The sequence below is a fragment of the Gadus morhua genome, chromosome 16 (assembly GCF_902167405.1).
Source record: "Gadus morhua chromosome 16, gadMor3.0, whole genome shotgun sequence".
In the NCBI taxonomy this organism is placed as follows: domain Eukaryota; kingdom Metazoa; phylum Chordata; class Actinopteri; order Gadiformes; family Gadidae; genus Gadus; species Gadus morhua.
This window is the reverse complement of record NC_044063.1, coordinates 23,809,348-23,828,854: the sequence shown is the minus strand read 5'-3', so window position 1 is coordinate 23,828,854 and position 19,507 is coordinate 23,809,348. Positions and strand designations below refer to the sequence as shown.

Below are 19,507 nucleotides of genomic sequence, written 5' to 3'. Positions count from 1 at the left end.
CTCTAGAATATAGCACACTGAAATTTGAAATCGACGGCAGAGACCTGTATAATTCAACTATATTTGTGTTATTTCCCACATAATACAATTTTCCCGACATTGAATTGATACTGCGATCCCAAAGGAATATGTGAAAGATTTGGCAACATGTTGGCAACGATTTATTGAGGAACTCAATGTTGTCTAAAATAATATCACAAAATATTAAATTCATATTTCTGTTAAATCTTAAGAAATTAAAAATATTGTTGGCCATTTATGGTGTTTCCGTTTAGGGTTTGTGTTGTAGTGCCCATTACTTTAATATGGCGACAGTCAAACAGCACTTTCAAGACACATTTTATGAAACATAGCCTATTGTAATTACAGAATATTGTGTTGTTCACGGTAAGGTTAACAGTGTAGAAACATATCCTTTTACCATATAGGCTATACATTCATTCAGAAAGACAATATAAATAAAAGCCTATTGTCTCTTGATTTTAGCAGAACTGTTTCCAACCTTGGAGTTTGAATTGTATGTGGAAGAGAAGAGCATGGTAAACAGCAACATCAAGGGTACGAGCAGGTAAGGGGCATATATGGACACGAGGGTCAAGCGCTCTTTGGAGGTCTGTGGGCCCGCGTTGGGCTTCAGGGGGAACGGGAACAGCAGCACGTGCGCCAAAATAGGGACCAAGGTGGTAGCCACGTGTGTGGAATAGATGATAGCCGGAGTCCGGATCCATTTGCATCCACCTGGAAACGAAGAACACAAAGTAGGGCCAAATGAGCTGTATAAAGATGACCCTGTTCAAAATGCATTGTTCTCCACTAGTGGCCGTCATTGAGTAGCATATCAATGAACTACACAAGGGTCCCTATGCAAGTAGGCCTATATACGGTTTTGCACGAGATTCGATTTTGCCTCACCTACCTTTAAAGAAAGCATATGCAGCAACGGGGAAGAATGGCATCTGGACCAAAGCTTCGCACAGGATGAATGACTTAAACCAGGTCGGCGGATCCACAACCATGGGATCTTTGAACTCTTCTGCATACCACCTGAGAAGATCTTTCAGCTGTCGGAACGAGGTTATTAATGTGAATTCATTATTGTCAGGGAATCAAATGTTTGACAACATGTTAATTGCGCAAAACTAATATAGAAGCAGTGCACCTTATTACAACATCGATCACACTAACTGACATGCAAAGTCGCCTGATATGTCCCACTCACCACATTCGGATACACTTGATCAGGTAGCAGCGCCTGTAAATCGATAAATAGTGTAATGGGAATATGAGATGCAAAATAGAAGAGGAATATGTATTCTAATAATCGAATGCCCATGATTGCACACTATAGCAAACAACTAAATTGACAGTAGTGGAGAGACATGTTGAGACGCCTTCGTCGTGTCGTAAGAACGCGTGAACCGCCAGGTCGCCGCTGATTGGTTATCGTCTCGTACGGGGGTGTGTCTGAAAGAGAGGCTTGACCATGTGGCACGCCCCTTCGACCAAAGACCAATTGCACATGTGTAGAACATCTAAACCAATAGGCTCTTTAAAATTGCTGTTATGGTCTACTTTTTGGTTGTGAAGAAGAAATTAAGTAAAGCTTATTAACCTACAGTTCTTCCCTTGCTTGCCTATGTCCAAATATAGCTTGGTCAGATGAAGGACAGTCAGTAGGCCAAACAATAATAGATCAAAATCATGACAGAGACAGCGCTGTTCCATTTCTTCAGCAGAATTTAATTTGTTACCTTGGTATTTGTTACAGATCAATAGTATCACTCCATATACAACTACAAGTACAGTATTTTGTACAGTTCATATTCAAATACATAGGTTTTTAATTGGCTAATTTACAAACACTTTTTATGTACATGTTCAATATCAGTGCAATGCCACTTTCTTTCCAACAACCCCCTCACAAAAAAAGATTTAAATTAACACATCAGAAGCAAAGGTAATTAACTTAAATATAACAAGATTACAGACAATAGATGGTTCAGTAGTAGACTGCACTGTAGCCAGTGCTTCAATTTTTTTCATTTGACTTTTTTGGCAATGACATAAACATTATTTTAGTGTTTTTTTAAGTCATCTACAAGTCCGAATTTTACATTTATCTTTCTCCTTTGTTGAATATAGAATCTCACTGGGAGTTTTCCTTAATTCCCAGATTTTAGGAAATGTAACACAATATTAAATAATTTGTTAGCATTTCTGCCAATCAAAAGGTTTTCAGTGAGCATAAGAAAATAACAGAGCACATCACTGTAAAATCATTCTTGATAGACTGTTATTTCACCTTCAAAATCCAAGCTAAGCAACATTGGTTTCGTCAAGACAATACTAAATTAAAATGTTCCCTTTGAGCCACTACCCACAACCTTACCTAGTCAGATAATTTGGACAGCAAGACATGTTCACAATTTGCATGATACGATGGAGAAGTAAAGACAAACAACAGGCTTGGATACATTACAATGACAGCGCAATCAACATTTGTTCGACAAACATGTTCTCAACAAGGGGGAAAACAAGCTTACATACGACCAGCCCTGCCATCATCCACCACAGCCCTCTTTGAAAATAAATAAAGCAGCTAAATACATTAGATGGCGTGTGGGAGACAAGACAGAAAAGTGATCCTTTGCTAACTTTTGAAAACCGGAGTTCAGCTTCAAAAAAGCAGATAAACCTGGATAAACCAAGTGATGTCTTAAGCGTTGGTATTAACTATTATATGAGACTGGATATTTGGATCAAATTATTAGGACTGAATATCTCCAACAACCACAACAGCAGGTGGTGCAATGGATCAAAGAAGTGTTTGAATGAGGTGGAAATCTGAAATTGTGTGAAATAACAGTGAAACGGGTGGAGGGAAAGAGCCAATCATAACGATCCAAAACACAGCTGGCTGGGGAATAATTCATCCATTAAAAGTATCAGATAATACAAATTACAAGTATTAAGATACAAAGTATTTCACCTTCAGCAATAAATATGTGAATCTTTAATAACGGCATTCGCCTTTGATACTGTGGTGTCAATTCCTTTGCTATTCTCCGTTGTCGCCAATTAACCACTAGGCAAATGTATTGGTATCTAGCACAACAACCTGACTCGAGTAAAACATAAATACAATTGATTGAAAGTTGTACTGCTTAAAATGATAATAAAATGGGTCCAGTGTTGGCCGTCTTGGGACACTGGGCATTGGCTCCTTACACAAATCCCAGACCGACGTCTTATGTTATTTGGCGAGTGGCTTGGCTAGGTGCAGTAAATCAAAATCATGAGTGAGAAAACACAAAAAAGTGGCAGGGGAATCATGAACGCTGATGACACACAGGTCACTGGATTTTCAGTTTTTGAATAGAGATGCAACATCCCATGTCTGGTTTGGCTTAAAACCTGGTTACTGTTTCAACCTCAACTTGTCGCCACACCTCGATAGTGTCTCTCAATAGAGTGGCACTAACTGAATACTATTTAAAGGATCTTATGAGCACAGCATTATTCTAAAACTACCTAGACAAGTGGAGAAATGCAGAGGGGGGAAGGGTGGGGAAGAGAGGTTGCCCTCATATATGAATGGCAATGTTAACTGCTTGGAGAAAATGTACTAATGTGTGGGTGCTCCGAAAGCCAAACGTTGCTCTAGCAGCTAAGGCATATGAAGCAGTGCAGTATTCTTCACAATATGGCATTATGAGTGCAGACTAATTAACTAACCCTGAAAGGTAATTCTATTCTCTTTAACTTTAAACAGTTGGAATGGGAGCATACTCTATGACACAAAGTATGACTTCTTTAAGATATTGAATCTATAAGAAAATAAATTCTATAAAAAAATTATGAAATGGTTGAATGAGGAAAATAAAGGGAAAATAACCAACATTGATGGTTCATTTTCTAAACTGTCTTCGGAAATCGTACACTATGGCACCGGTCCAGCCAGCTCTAAAAAGGTGCTAAATAAAAGCCAAGAGTCTATCATTGGATATTTTTTCGGATACGCCTGTCAATTGCACAAAACCGAGGTATTTGCAGTGGTTTAAGAGGGCCGGATTCATGCAAACTTTGTCCAAATGTTTTTTCCAATATTGGAACTATTTTTGAAAGGATGCATGTATTTGGTAATTACATGCTACAAATGTGGTAATACTGTTACAAACTGCTACTAGATGATGGTTGGCCAATGGACTGCAGATATTGATGAGGTAGCATGTGATCTTTTGTCCTAGTGACCCTAGCTACATCAGAGAGCATCTGGAGGAAACCATTTCAAGACAGTATCCAATATTAATGTGACTTTATACTAGATACATAATTTCAACGTCCTTGTTGTGAACCTTCTCTGAAAGTACCACACCGTTTGCATGATAACTTACCTCTTGCTCTTCATCCGGATGGCAAAGAGTTTAATGCACAGGAAACCGCATTAGGTCATGTGTTGGCCATACTGACATACATTCAGAAATGTGTTTGTATGCAAATATGTTTCTTTTCTAAATGCTTGGCATTGACTGCCTGTTTAAAATTAAATGGATTTCATGTATGTTGGGTTCAGTAAAGTGCACCAGTTTAGTGCTTTCACCCGGAATACAAACGTTTACTATAAATTCTCTATTTTTCATCCCCAACTTCAAGTGCTGTAGCGCATCCTCCAACTAAGGATCCATTGTTCCATGACGTTTGACCCCATTATTTTAGTTTGTTATGCAGTGTGAGATTTCTTTCTCTACTCATACACTGGCCAGTGAGTTGAAGGGGTAAATCATAATGATGAATCTGGCACATTGCTTCGGGCAATGGAAGACTACTGTGATCACTGCAGGACACAGTATTTTTTGTAGTCCGACTCAAAGTCCTCGTCCATACTACTGGTGTCAGCCATCTTCTTGCCATCGGTCTTTGGCAGAAACTGGGAATAGTCCACCCCCTGTTGCTCGTAGAAGAGGATGTAGGCGGAGTCTGCATCAATCTCCTCTGAGCGCAATTCCTGCAAGTGCAAAGGGAACAATATAGAGTCTCCTTGTGAAGAAGCCACAGGCAGTCAAATTGCATACAATGTCTCGAAAATGTGAAATAACTAGCTAGCTCCTACTGAAAACCTAAGCCAAAGGGATATTAAATAAATGAAACGATGAAGAGAGTAGATTTCCTTACCTTACAGCTGCTGTCGTTATAACAGTACCATTTCCTGTTGGGGTTTTTGGCGTAGGTAACATAGTGGCCACCTCCCATTATTCCAGAGTGGCACTGGGGAAGATAAGAAAAACAATGCAAACTACAGTCAGAATTACCATTACCACAATTCTAAAAACACATTATTTACTTATGTGTATTCATTAAACACCATACTATTGTGTAACAAACAGCAAGATAAGGGTGCACTCACACTAGGCCATCTGGCCGTGGCCGTTTTCACACCTAACCGTGCTCAAATCTGCCAGTGTGAGTGTGGCCAGTCTGGCCAGGCCAGGCCAATTCGGCCACTTGGGAGAGGTGTGCTGCTACGGTACGGGCCGCCACGGTACAGATGCTTATGAGCCGACATGCGAACACGCACGGCTACGCAACCTAAGCTGGATGACGTATAGTCCATGCGACGACCATGGACATAATAAAGACAACGAGCCTTCTTTCCCATTAAACGGTAAACATGGCGTCAAGCGGTTCAACTGTTGGTGCGTTCTGTGTTGTTGTCCATTGTTGTTAAAACTCTGACTGGCGGCAAAATTTATTGACGTGTTACGACATGATGACGTATCTACAAGAGCCTACCGTGGCCAGGCCACAGTTGCGACGGCCAACGGCCACGGCCAAATGGCCTAGTGTGAGTGCAGGCCAGAGAACAATGGGGCCAGTTGAGCACGGTTAGGTGTGAAAACGGCCAACGGCCACGGCCAGATGGCCTAGTGTGAGTGCACCCTAAAACAACAATGTCCCCTATAACCTAAAGGAGACGGCAGACGGCGGGAAGAGATGACCAACCTTCATCTTTTCTAAGAATTCATAAAAAGAAAATACTGAAATCATTAAGAAAGTTTCAAGGCTGTATCTGAAGTGTAACAATATCAACATCGTCAAATCCTAAACGACTTGCGTCCGGTACGACTTTCAGCCCACGTTCCGACGGCGGACAGACCCCAGCCTGGTGTATTGGTGGGGGTGCAGTGCGCTGGGGACACCTACTGATATTGCATAGAGGTTGTACATGGCCTCCAGCGCTCCGTCCCCCTGCTGCAGCAGGGAGCCCTCAGAGTCCACGACGCTCTCCGTGCTGCAGTCCGACGCGGGCTCCAGGGTGCTCTCCGCGCCCTCGCCGTTCACCAGCGTCACCTCGCACTGGTTGGCGGAGGCCGCTGTGGCGGATGAAGTCTCGGCGGCGCCCCTCGCTTCACCGCACGGCCCTGGGTTAGGGCCAGTATCCGACCCTGACCCCAAGGCAGACTCCGCCTCGTCCTCCCGGGCCTCGTGGTTGGCCCCTTCCCTTGAGCTCTGGGCGTCTAGGTTCTCCTTGCTGTTGGAGAGGCGGTGCCGGCTGCCCAGCTGGGGGAGGCGGAGCCGGCCTTGTTTACGGCCGCCGGTGCCGGTCTTTGGGCTGCCGGAGGGGCTGCTGGTTCTGCTGAGCGAGGGGGACGACTTCCTGTCTGAGGCGGGAGAAGCTGAAGGGACCGGAAAAATGGGGGGGGGGGGGGGGGGGGGGGGGATTAGATTAGAATCTGTTCTGCTTTTCTTCCAAGAGCAAAGAGAGTACTCATTACTCTTTGCTCTTGTTTTGCTTTTGAACAACGTAAGGCCGCGGCTATATTTGTAAATCAATGAGGGTCAAGGCTGGACCACTATTCATTGCGATACACAAACGCGAATATTAGGACATCTCGCTAAGGTAAAGGATGTTTATCTTAAAGGTCCCATAGCATGCTACTTTATGGATGCCTATATATAGGTTAGTGGGCCCTTAATGCAGGATTGGAAGACGTTCAAGAAATTCAGCCTTGGTGCAGAATTACAGCCACTACGAGCCAGTCCCACAATGAGCTTTCCACAAACGTGCCGCTTCGTAGAGGCAGGTCAAGGTGGAGGGTGGGGGTGTGGCCCTGAGCAGCTTGCAGCCACAGTACCATGCACTCGTGTTTACAGTGGATGTATCGCAATGGCGAAGCGCACACAGCTTTTGGCCGTGTTCTGTAAATATTCTAGAGCACTCCGGTTGCTCCGGCGGGAGTCCTGGAGCTCTATATCTAAATAATATCATATTATACATAGATATCTATATTATAATATATATATTATCACGGCCAAAAGATGTGTGCGCCTCCAGATATTATGAATCTCAGACGACCGCGTCAGGTTCTCCGACGTCTCTGGTTCTTCCAATTCTCGGGGCGGGCAAAGTAGAGAAGGGTAGGTAACTTGGCCCCTTATGACGACATATGAATTCGAAATCGGAGCGTCTGAGCTTTAATTTTTCAAAGGTGGAGCAGGTTACCAGGTGCTCGTTCTACACCTAACGCCATTTCTAGCTACTGGGGGACCATAGGCATGATAGGGGAACTCATTTTGTAACATTATTAATGTTACAAAACCTCTTAAAGTGAAATTTTCATGCCATGGGACCTTTAAAGAGAAACCGACAAATTTAAACTTCTGAAATTCTCCAGTCCATGCTGCCATCTACAGGTTAAGAAAAACCCACCTAATGCTTAAAAAAGGCTCGCCTTATCTCAGTATAAAGATTGGAACTGAAAACAAATTTTACTAACTAGTATCCAATCCATATATTGAATTGATTACTGTTCTGAATGGCAAATGTTGCTGGTGTGTCTAGGCTTGTCCCAGCAGGCATAACATGCAGTGGTATTAGACTTCTATGATACAGCTGCAGGGTAATTCAAAGCAACAAATTAATCAAAAAGCACCTAGGAGTTCAACAGAAACTCTACTGCTACACTGAATAATACATAGAGGGTCATTCTCTTCAATAACATGAAAACTGTGGGAAGCTAGAATATCATAGTAATAATATAACAACACAAAGTAATGTATTAGTTGTATCTGCAACAGTTATTTTATAAATAGCAAACACCCGCAAAATAAAACAAACAGATAAGTATTCGGACTGCGTTTTCACACCTATAGTTGTTGCTCATTTGTTACAATGGTTACCTTTCACCCTTGCTTGTGGAAACAACCACCAAGCGTGAAAAACAATGCGTTTCATTTCATATGAAGCTGCATTTCCATCAGTCAATTTCTATTCAAACGCCACATCTGTTTAGTTTTCTTAGCTTAGATATTATAGGCACAATTATGTTCACCATGCATGGCGAAGCCATAGCTGCCTCAGTTGATTCCGATCACGTTCTCACTGCAAACTTACCGTTCCCGGGGCACTTGTTTTGGTCAACACCAGAGACAGTAGCTGTGAAAACATACGCTGAGCCGACTCTAACCATGGAGGGGAACTAAAGTGAACATGCCCTTGATGTGGGGGTGGTGGCAGCTGTCACAGACCTTTAGGGAGGTTGCAGAAGCCGGCCGGGGCAGAGATGGAGGAGAGGTTGTCCTCGCCCAGCCTCAGCAGCTCTTCGCCCTCGCTGCGGGAGTGGAGGCTGTGCTGCTGCCCCAGGTCCCGCGGGGCCAGGAAGGCGCTGGGGTCAAAGCTCTCCCGGGGGAACTTGACGATCTTCTGGGACTTGATCCAGCGCCCGTTCACGAAGTGGAAGCGCTTTAGATGAACGATCTGGAGCAGAAAAGCGATGTGTTGATTACGATTTTTGTTTCATTTTGTAGACGCACAAGAGCTGTGTTGCACTAACACACGTTGTCTCTCCGATATGCTCATAACACAGCACTTTGAATGGCTACCTCAGGATTTTACTCTCTTTATACAGTATTCCCTCTGAATGTTCTCTTGAGTCCATCAGCCTTTGACCTTGTTTATTGCTGGTAGTCTTGGTGTTGGATAACACTCAAGGAACACAGGGTTGACAGTGTTAGCTGTCGATAACGTTAGACCTAAACATAACCCTCTGCAACCCAAGATCTAATCATAAATCTTTGTGACATATACCTTACCTTTATTATCCCAATCATATACATATACAGATAAATGACTGAATATTACCCAGAAAAATGAACTTTTATCCAAATAGTTCCATTACAAGAAAGTTTTCATTTAAATTGATTAAATAAATCAGGTGTGCAATAAATTTACTGCTATGTATATAGAAGGCGATCACAAATAAACATTTCCAAAATGTCCCCATTATAAAGCCCCCCCACTCTTGCAATTGAATATTTTTTTCACCAGACATATTCACTTGTTCTGAATAACAACTTTTACGCAGAGTGGAAGTTGATGATTCCACTGACTAGTATGGGGGGCAGCCTCCAGAGGTCCAGCTTCTTGGTGGCCAGACGATGGGTCTTGCACTTGGAGCAGTAGTAGAGCTCATCCTCTCCCAGCTCCTCTTCCCCGGTGAAGGCCTTCAGGCAGCTGTCCAGGCTGATGGGCTCGGCCTGGGCCCGGCGGGACTGTTCCACGCTGCAGTGCTCCTCCACTATCTACAGGGGGAGCAGACAGTTTGTCAGATAAAGAATCCATGTATTTCCGAGACCGGAGTTCTTGGCCGTTTTGCCTCTAGAATGTCTTAGGAACGTAGAATATCTTTGGATGACAGAATATAAATCACTGTTAGACAAATTTAAGATAAAATACTGCCTGACACTTAACCTACACATAACCTTTTTCAAACCTCCATCTTTTTAATGGCTCAATATAGAGACATTTTGAGATGAGGAAATTCACATGCTACTTGAAACATATGTACGTATCTTCATGAGACAGCTTTTCTTTTCCCTGATAAAAGTAGAATCGGGACAAAGAAATGCAATTCACCCTCTTTTGCGAGTGTGACCAACTCTTGATACTTTTCCCGGTAAGTTATTGACCTCTTTGTGTACAAAGTAGCAGCGAGGTAATAACAACGACTTACCCCTCCCAATATTCATAGGGCTTCACATTCAATAAGTGTTCCATCAGAGCATGCACAGCGCTGGCCAACGCTGCCATTATAATAATAACCAATGAAATTAGCTTGACTTCACATGTCAGGGCACATCTGATGGCTGCCACCGAGATAAAAAGAGAAATGCTGAGCTTCGGATCTCAGTGGCAGCTGAAGCATCAACCCGCTACTGTCATTCCCGCACGATGGCACCCTTCTGAATACTTGTACATTTTCTGAGCTTGGGAATTTTTTTTGTTATTAAATCCATAAAAAGCACACTGAGGAGCATATTAATGGCATATTGACCAGACGCAGACGCAAACTATATGGCGTTATCATCGGAGCATTGTTGTTAGATAATGGCCAATCTTAGCTTTGTTTTAAATTAAACTGAGATTTAGATTGTTTTTAAAATGCATTGAGAAATGCACTGTAGTCAGTCCATGGTTGAGGATCTATAACACCTGTCTGGTTCACTTAAGACAAAGAAATGGTGTAAAAGGCCAACCCCTGCTGCTACATATCATTTATCTACCTTATCTTCTTATCTTTTAATCTTTTATCTGTCACCTGTGACCTGGTCGACTTTGGCCAGACTTTCAAAACTAAGAATGCACACCAATAATGATAGCAGGTGTCAATGCACACATTCTCTTTATGTATGGCAGTAGATTGGAAGGTTTATTTAAAGCTACACACCCTCTCCTGGGATGTCTGGTAGCGGAGGTGCAATGCTGTGGGGTCCCAGTCCACGGCGATGTAAGCATTCCCCACAGAGGCCCTGTCGTCTGTGCACTCTATTGCGCAGCCCCGGCAGAACCTTCAGAAAAGACCAACTGTTATTTTGGGCATTAAGTCAAATCATACATTTTTAGCAACAAACAATAACCATTTGGTTTTCTCCTAGTTTTAACCAGAAAATGACCCAAAACCCCCTAAACACAATATCAAGCAAGTGCTTTGGGTGGCTTTTGGAGCCACACCTGGTTACGGTAGAGCTTAAATGTAAAGCAGATCCCCTGAGTTTTGGTTCTTGTTCTGCGGTTAATGTAAGGGTTGGTATTGGATTGCGCTGCATGGAGCATCCACGATTTGTGTTTGATCTCTCATTCAAAATACGACCGCCTTAAGTTCCAATTGAGACACACGGCTTTGACGTACGCAAGCTAAGATCAAATCAAAAACATGGTACATAGTTTCAATGAAAGTGCACAGCAGCATTAGTGCTAACTCAAAAAAGTGAATTTATTCTTACTTGATGGATTAACTTGTATGTTAATCAATAGCGCACTGGTGCTTTTAAAGACCATGCAAAGAAAAAACTAATTGGAAGACATGGTGACATTTCTTCTTTAGATGGCATGCCTTCAATTGGCTGAATCTGAAACCTTGGCACGGACCAATAGGTTTATAACGATATTAACCACCAAACAAGTCACAACTTCCTACAGCTCTAAGATAATTGAATCAGTTGTAGGAGGGCAGATGAAGGATGTCTCACCTGTACCATGGACACCAGGCACAGGATATGCCGTCCTTGCTGACCACCCGGAGCGTGAAGGGGTACTGGTAGCCCATGCTGTCATCACTTCAGGGCCAAAGAGAACAGAACAGATGTTATGTGTCATTTTAATAAGTTTAATTTTTAAGCCGTATTTTTAACCATCAACCATATCATTCATGTTGCAACGTAAAGCTAAATGATGGGTAACATAAAGCAAGAGTTTCTAGTATGAATTCCAAGGTAGTTTGGGTAGCTTCTCTTCGTGCATTGTTAATCCTGTCTTTCTGAATTATTTATACCAATCACGAGTGTTTAATTTGAGTACATTGTAGCCCTTAATTTGAGTAAATGATAGCACCCACCCTTTAAACAGTGCATTTCAGCTGCTTTCCTCCAGACAGAGGCTCAAAGTTCCCAAAAGCAGAACAAACCGCTACAGGAACAGTTTTGTTCCTGCAGCCATTATCTATATGAATAAATTGTTGCAGCGCCACTAGTGGTGCATAACTTTGTTGCACTTTCTGATGTACTGAGCACCTCTGTGATTTTTGTCTGCGTGTTTGTCTTGTCTTCTGTATTTTTGTTGTGTCCTTTTTTTTTTTTTATACTGTGTATGCTAAGTGTGTGAACGCCCTTTTCTTGCCCTGCAAACCAAAATTTACCCCCGGGTATGATTAAAGCAACCTTGAACCTTGAACCTTGGTCAGTTTAGATTTATTCCTTTATCACATAAAATTTATTATTCAAAGTGAGCTGGACGAAAAACCACCCACAAAATGGCAGTAGATTTGTATTTGCTTAAGTATTTTTCCAGTAATGGTTGCTTGGTGCTGATTTGTGTGTGGCTGCTGACCAGTCCTGGGCATGGTTGCTGGCCTCCTGTGGGGGCAGTGGGCTGGCTAGCCTGGACACCTGTATCCACACGGCGTCATACAGGTCCTTCCTACTGGTGTGAACGGTGCACGGCACAATGAGTGGCATGCCGAACAGACTGGGCCGATTCTTCTGAGACGACAGGAAGTACAGCTCTGTCCGCATCTAGAAGGGCACACAAAAGGTTCACACACACGGACGCTATGCTGCACCATGCACTAATGCTATGGACAATATTCTCTACAAATCATTGTAATTGTTCTATATTTAACATACAAATCAATCAAAAGCTACCGTGCAACTTACGCAATTCACACTCATTGAAAGAACATACAACCATCTAAGTATCTTTCTATGCTATTAGCTTTACCCAGTGGAGGTCTCCACAGAATGGACACAACCTGCACTCACCATCTTCCTGTGCATAGCGATGATGTAGCCAATGAAGGGGCTCTCCTGCAGCAGTGCGATGTGCCCGTTAGGAATCCCGTTGGCCAGGGGAGTCTCTGGACTGCAGGGCACCGGCGTGGTGGGCCTGCTGTTGGCCATGAGGACAGGCTTGCCGCCCACATGCCCGTTAGCTGTTGAGCCATTGGTTACTGGCGTTACCTCTGTAGAGAGACGGTCACACAATTACATACTACATCATTGCTGTGGGCTGTCCTTCTTAAAAAAAGAAAGAAGATTTAGCATTTAGTAAAAGGTTCGAATTGGTAAATTTGTAATGTAATTAGTAATAATGTTTAGTAATTATATCCGTAAGCGAGATACATCTCGATCCGATCCGATCTCCGATCAATATGACATGGCTCTTGGTATTGGATCTTTTCATTGATAATACTTTCAAATCCCCTAACTTCCCTGAGCAACCATCTCATGGTTGTATCAAAACATCCTGAATGGATGTAAGGTAGTATTACATCTGTTTAGGACAGAAGCACCAGAACCCAAGGCAGAAGTCGAGTCTAGGTTAAAGAAGAATACGTTCTTGAATGTGGTGTTGACAATGATTATGACAGCATTGTCAATTATACCTTAAAATTGAATTAATTAAGATTGGTATTCACATATCCTGTTTGATGTTAGCCGGCCTTCCATTTTCTCTACTAGTGATTACTAAATGTAGGTCTCTGGTAGGGCTGTCCCCTGAAAGTCGATGATTCGATGATTCGAATCATCAGTCAGGAAACCCTGCAGTCGACCCAGAGAATCTGAATCGACTGCGGGGTTTCCCGCCGTCTTACTTTATTTTTTTATAATACTGTTAAAATAAATTGCAAACTGCGCGTACAGATGCCACCGCAGGCTTAATATTCCCCATTTGCATCATAGCTCTAATGATAATAATAAAGAGAAGCTTTATTTAGACGCTGTCCATGTCACTGTGGCGATTGATTCATTGTAACTTTGTTCGCTAGAGAGAATCTCGCAGAGGGAAGCGGCTGTCTCCCCTTACATTATTGCTACATTTTCTCTAGGAGTCAGTGTGGCGACACATCGCTGTGTATTCTTTCGGGCTCAATAAATGCAATCAGATCGTGAACACGGGGCTCATATAGTGGATTATCCACTAGCCTATACATGAGCCCAGTGTTCATTATCGGGCCGCATTATGGGCAGGAGCCTAATTAAAACCCGACAGGAATAAGTTGGCTACAATTCCGACGAGTTTTATAGAAAACTGTTCAGGTGAGAACGTAATGAGCGCAACGCGCAAGCATATATAAAAGGCCTATGGCCTAGCAAAACAGAGTGTTAATAGAAAGAAAACTCATTTTTTAAACCTCCAAAAGACCGAATAGTCGAATCTCTGGACTGAAAAGGCAGATCTGATTCGACTCAGAAAATTCTGAGTCGGGGACAGCCCTAGTCTCTAGTACAAGGGGGCCGTAGGCTAATATGCCCCAAACTAAAGAGACATCTTATGAAGGGCCTGAGTTACATTTTCTCTGGGTTACATTTTCGTTTGTTGAAAAGTTTGTTACTTTTAACAAATGTGACAATGACATATGACTTATCTGATTCAAGCCACTATTACAGTCAATGTATCATTTTGTTTCAATCCCGCTGCTTGAGCAACACCTACAAACACGCTCACCTGTGAGTGTAGGGGTGGTGAGAGAGGTTGGAGAGCCAGGAACAGGAATCTCAAAAGCGCACAGAAAGCCGTTGATTGAAAGTCGCACTTTCTGGTTGTCCTGTGGAAAGTTCTGCAAGACAACCAGACAAAACGACACAACTTAAGGAAATCAGCATATGCAGTCTGTAATAGTGTTTTTTCCACTGCATATTATAGTAATGTGCTAAACAGTAGCAACAGCATACCATAGTAACCCAAGCCACACCCAGATCCTTGTGCCAGGGGATCCCAAAACCATGTTAAATTTTAATATTCAGCTTACAGCTTCTATCTGTACAAAGTATCCAATATAAACCCTGTATGTATATATATATTTCTTTCTTTTTTGTGGAAGTATTATGATTGCATTCCTGCTATGCATTTCAGCCCGTCATGTTAGACATTCTCCGTGCTGCTTGGGTTCATAGGTTCAGTGGTAGCGACATGAATACTTGTACAGTATTCGCCCCGAAAAACAGGTAGAAGCTGTTTTCAAAATCCTCATACTGCAGCATATACTGTACTGGGTTGTTTCCTAGTATAGTGGAAGAGTCGGGGGGTGTACCTTAATATTGGAAGTGTGGACCTCAGCCAATAGGATCTGTTCGGGTTTCAGGGTGCACAGTTCGCTCAGCTGCTTCTTGAGCCCTGTGTACTTTTCATCCATATTTAGCCTCAATCCAAAGCGCACAGGGGTGGAACCGTCCAGTTTGATGACTAGATATGGACCAGCACAAGATCATCAGGTTACAAAAAGCTGCTCATTATAAGAGGATGTATGAACCTCAGCTGTTGAAACATTTCATTGTGAAATAACATGTATGTATAACCTTTTAATATTTAAATTTAAATTTGTATAGTTCCATAATATATCCATGTTATATAAGATAATCGAAAACTGTTGGCCCATAAATATGCCAATATAACGTATGTCAATGTAAAACAATGCCTATAGTCGTCACTTATGGGGAGGTACACAACATTGGTTGGACCCCAAGCGTCTCCCACTCCTCACCAGTGATCTCCAGGTGCATCGAGCTGTCCATGGGCAGCGGCAGGGACAGGAAGTTGAAGGGGTCGAATCGGGCACTGATGTGGCCACACGTCTTGCACTTCACCTGGGACTTGAGCTGCCCGTGAAACAGGTCCACGACGATGGAGCGATTCCTACGCAGGTGGTTTTCCCATGCCTTAACAAGAGCAAAAGAACAACTAAGAAACGACTCTCTGCTCTCCAATTTTTCAGTTAGGTTTCTGCAGGAATATCACTATAAGTGCCAGTTGACCACAACATCTAAACAAGCCCGAAACAGGCAGTCTCACACCTCCGAGGCCACCTCCCAGTCGGGCCGTCCGTCGCTGTCCTTCAGCTCCACGTAGGGCTTGTCGTGGACACGGTTCAAGTCCTCGTGGAGGCCGTCCAGCAGGAAGGCCAGCAGTTCCTGGGAGTCCTGCTGCTGGAAGCCGTTGAAGCGTGGTGCATACTTTGCTATAGTCCACTGGAAGTTGTTTTTTTGGACGGGGATGTGGGGAAAATAGGGATTGAACAAACACACGCAATTGACAATTGGGCAGTGACGACACAGTAAGAACAAAAATTGAATTACTTGCTTATGACTTGCACCTGACATGCGAGTCATCCACATATAGCCTCAAGGGCTGTAAACCCTGTTGTACTAAAGCTAGCTTTGTCACCATGGATTTCAAATGCGGAAGGCCGGCGCAAACAAGTCTTTCCCTGTACAGTCTTATCGTCATGCAAAAGCTCAGCCTAGTTTGTCAAGCAAAATAGTTGCACATACTGCTGTGTAATGTAGGCGTAGTCTTATGTAAATACTGGCCTGATTATGAACTCATTTACAAAGAAAGAAACATACTCATAATGCTTTAAAGAGTCAACAGCAATGAAACTTTATTAGTCTTCCAACTAATAAAATGTCAACAAATGTTGGCCGTTTACAACACATTATTGTGCTGTAGGGATACAATACTATGATTCTGGTTGAAAACGTAAGCATTTCTGTTGGATCCTTTGTTCCATTGCAGTTTTCTAGAAGACCAACAGCTTCCGACAATCTAGACAAACTACTGCCATATAGTCTTATCCTTATCAGCATGAACTCAACTCCTCATGGCTCATATGCCTGCAAATATGCCTTTTTTGTTATAAAGGGGTGGAATGCCCACCCTGAGTTTGAGTGGAGCCACGTTCTTCTGGGTCCCACTCCACAGCTCCATGGCCAGGTCTCCGTAACACTTGGCCATATGTCCTCGCATCCCGATGGGATTGGTTCTGGAAGAACGGCACAATGAGGGTTCTGTACAGCTTCACCTTGTCACTGCAATGGCTTGTGATGGAAACAGTTAGGACATGTAAACATATGCACATGTCGTCCTGCCGACTCACACACATACACACACCTGTTGAGCTCATAAAGGTGTCTCCCGGAGATGAAGTAGTCGGTGAGAGGCTTGGTGTTGCTCACACACTGGATACTTGAGTTCATGAAGCATGTGTTGCCAAGGTTACTGAGGCCAGTGGCACCCTTTTCCGTAGGTACTGATGAATAAGTAGGGTTGGGGTAGAAAGAACACATTTATTTATTTATTTACATTCGGACTGACCATTTGCATTAACTTTCGTGGTGATGGACGGTGATAAAAAATCCAAAGTGTCTCCTATTGTAAACAAACTGTGAAGATGTATATAACCTATAATGAATAGACAGTGACCTTGGTAGGGCGACGATGTTGCAGCTTACCTTTATGTCTGTCCATCTTACTGCTGTTTGCAATAAAAGACATTTCCTCTGGCCAGCTCATGTCCTTGTTCCTGACTGAGAGGAGAAAATGGGCCAAGTTCCTAATGTGCAACTTTACACCTTCAGTTCATTGATATTACACAGATACAGAGCTGCAGTTGAAAAGGTATTCAAGACGAACCCTCAATCACCAAGTGCTGCTCGTCTTGGATCTTCAGACCTTCCAGTGTGTGGTCTTCATCGTCCAGGAGGGTGAGATAGTTCTGGACACAAAGGACGGACCAGGAGGGCATCAGCTTCACCATACTTAATCATGCGAACAACAACACTATCGCTTTGTATTCCTACTCACTGACTTTATATTCCAACAACAACTAAATACATGGGAAACATTCTTAATTTGTTTAGTAATGAAAACGTTATGATGGAAATAGTGTCCCCTCCTTTTTGAATTTGTCTTGCTTCAAACTAGATAAAAGCCGGGTTGATATGATTATTACGAAACAAGACCAGTGCAGAAGAAAAGTTCTGCCTATCACTTTTTTGAAGGACAGCCAGCTCATCTCTAAACGATAATCGATATTCCGACGTGCAAGAGTTGCAAATTTCATCAAATGCGGCAAAACTTTGTGAACAACACTCAGTCATGAGGTCCAAGAAGAACCCTGCAGGTAGGGATAAATGACTGGAGACGGGTAGGGAGTTCATGGCTAGGAGCTACAACAAGAACATGCACCATCACTAAGCCACGTCACGTTCAGAGTAGCATCAGCCTCTCAGCCTCTCGAGTTAATTTGGAAGGCGGTGTTAATGCACCCTGAATTATCGGACAAGATAATCATCAACTGCTGCAAAGATTAAAACATGACAGAGGACACAGAGCATAGTACAGCAATGGGAACAAACCTCGCTGTTGTACAGCCAGAGCCTCATGTCCTCCTCCTTGATTCTGAGCCTCTGGGACAGGTAGAGGTGGATGTCTTTGATGGTGGCCATGCGGCTGAAGCAGCCCGTGTAGGCCAACACCCGCTTGAGGGGGGCATTGGGTGACGGCACATTACCTGCTGGTGTGAACTGGAGGGTTAACACTCACTATTTCATGCCTTGAGGAAAGTGTGTACAAACATATCTACTTAACGTGCAATCTCGAATCTCCAAAGATTTTCATTTAAATAAAAGTTGTCGCCGAATGAGGTAACACAGTGGTGATTGAGCCTATGGCCCACTGAGTAAAGCCCTTGAATTAGCAGTATTATGAATGTCACGAACTGGGTGTCGGTGGCGATTTTCCCGCCAAAGAGAACGGAATGTAGATCTTTGTTCGAACTAACATAGTACATTGAGTACATCGCCTCAGTTGGAAGTTACATTGTGCAGGATTAAGTTGGAACTCTTTAGTATATTTAGAGTGGTTATGGATGTGTAGTGTGCATATTGTAACCAAAATATCACTTGATGGATCATCCCACCAGAGGGGTATGAGATACACTATGTACAATTCAGGTGTGTTGTATGTATGTTAATGTGGCTACTTTCAGCATACCAATAATCTTGAATGTCAATGCTCATAGAGGAAACAAATCATTGGCATCGGTCTACTGTGTGATATTAATAGAGTGTTCCATGATTGAGGATTAGTGATAAGCAAGCAGCAAGAGACAGCCATTTGGAGAAATCAACAGATTTTGATCAGTGAATCCATTAGTGCATTTAGTGAACTGAGTCTGAGTGAATACTGTACACAGCAATTCACTCCACATTAAGTTAGACAAAATTAGAAATGAATCAAAACTAGACTTGATCAATATGATTTCAAATCAAATCTTTTAATTTTTCTATCACCGAAAGGCTTGCTCTTCAATAGTTCAGACAGTAGTGCCTCTTCAGCAGTAAACTAGTAAAGCATGACTTTGGAGAGCATACTGTCATCTATTTTGATACAGTGCTAATTATCAAATACCCTTCCCTTACAGAGAAACACACACGAGGGGCCTCGGCTCAGTCAGCACATGTGATAGAAAACTATCTCCCAACTAAAATGTGTCTGGGGCTTCGGTGCTTGGGCCAGGGAGCTAGGAGCTGACTGGATTTAGCTGAGCGCTCATAATGCTTGGTGCTGATGTCACATGGGGCTCTGGCTACACATCCCCAATCTAATTACCTAAGCGCTACACTGCTTTATGCTTCGTCATCATCTGTTCTTGATCAGTCGATGGGATCAGTT

General features: G+C 42.9%; 2 protein-coding genes across 9 annotated transcripts in view; both read right to left on the bottom strand.

Moving 5' to 3' along the window:
- Nucleotides 1-138: 138 nt before the first annotated feature.
- On the bottom strand, nt 139-1,429 carry tmem97 (transmembrane protein 97). The gene is made up of 3 exons (XM_030337175.1): nt 1,220-1,429; nt 917-1,061; nt 139-738 (listed from the first exon to the last, which is right to left on the bottom strand). The coding sequence occupies exons 1-3, from the start codon at nt 1,331-1,333 to the stop codon at nt 467-469; spliced, it is 531 nt and encodes a 176-aa protein (XP_030193035.1). The 5' UTR covers nt 1,334-1,429; the 3' UTR covers nt 139-466.
- A 290-nt stretch (nt 1,430-1,719) lies between these two features.
- Nucleotides 1,720-19,507, bottom strand: part of usp32 (ubiquitin specific peptidase 32) — a 40,984-nt gene continuing 23,196 nt past the window's right edge. For 4 of the 8 annotated variants that reach the window (XM_030337168.1, XM_030337165.1, XM_030337170.1 and 1 more), the window contains exons 17-34: nt 18,190-18,347; nt 17,465-17,546; nt 17,284-17,358; nt 16,943-17,081; nt 16,709-16,814; nt 15,847-16,020; nt 15,537-15,711; nt 15,087-15,238; nt 14,501-14,612; nt 12,814-13,013; nt 12,383-12,567; nt 11,527-11,613; nt 10,725-10,845; nt 9,388-9,579; nt 8,527-8,755; nt 6,202-6,674; nt 5,173-5,265; nt 1,720-5,005 (exon numbers count right to left, since the gene is read on the bottom strand). In XM_030337168.1, coding sequence (XP_030193028.1) covers nt 4,832-5,005; nt 5,173-5,265; nt 6,202-6,674; nt 8,527-8,755; nt 9,388-9,579; nt 10,725-10,845; nt 11,527-11,613; nt 12,383-12,567; nt 12,814-13,013; nt 14,501-14,612; nt 15,087-15,238; nt 15,537-15,711; nt 15,847-16,020; nt 16,709-16,814; nt 16,943-17,081; nt 17,284-17,358; nt 17,465-17,546; nt 18,190-18,347 — 2,927 coding nt within the window. In that variant the 3' untranslated portion in view covers nt 1,720-4,831. The remainder of the gene's footprint in view (nt 5,006-5,172; nt 5,266-6,201; nt 6,675-8,526; nt 8,756-9,387; nt 9,580-10,724; nt 10,846-11,526; nt 11,614-12,382; nt 12,568-12,813; nt 13,014-14,500; nt 14,613-15,086; nt 15,239-15,536; nt 15,712-15,846; nt 16,021-16,708; nt 16,815-16,942; nt 17,082-17,283; nt 17,359-17,464; nt 17,547-18,189; nt 18,348-19,507) is intronic. The other 4 variants (XM_030337167.1, XM_030337171.1, XM_030337173.1 and 1 more) reach the window with 1 other exon arrangement.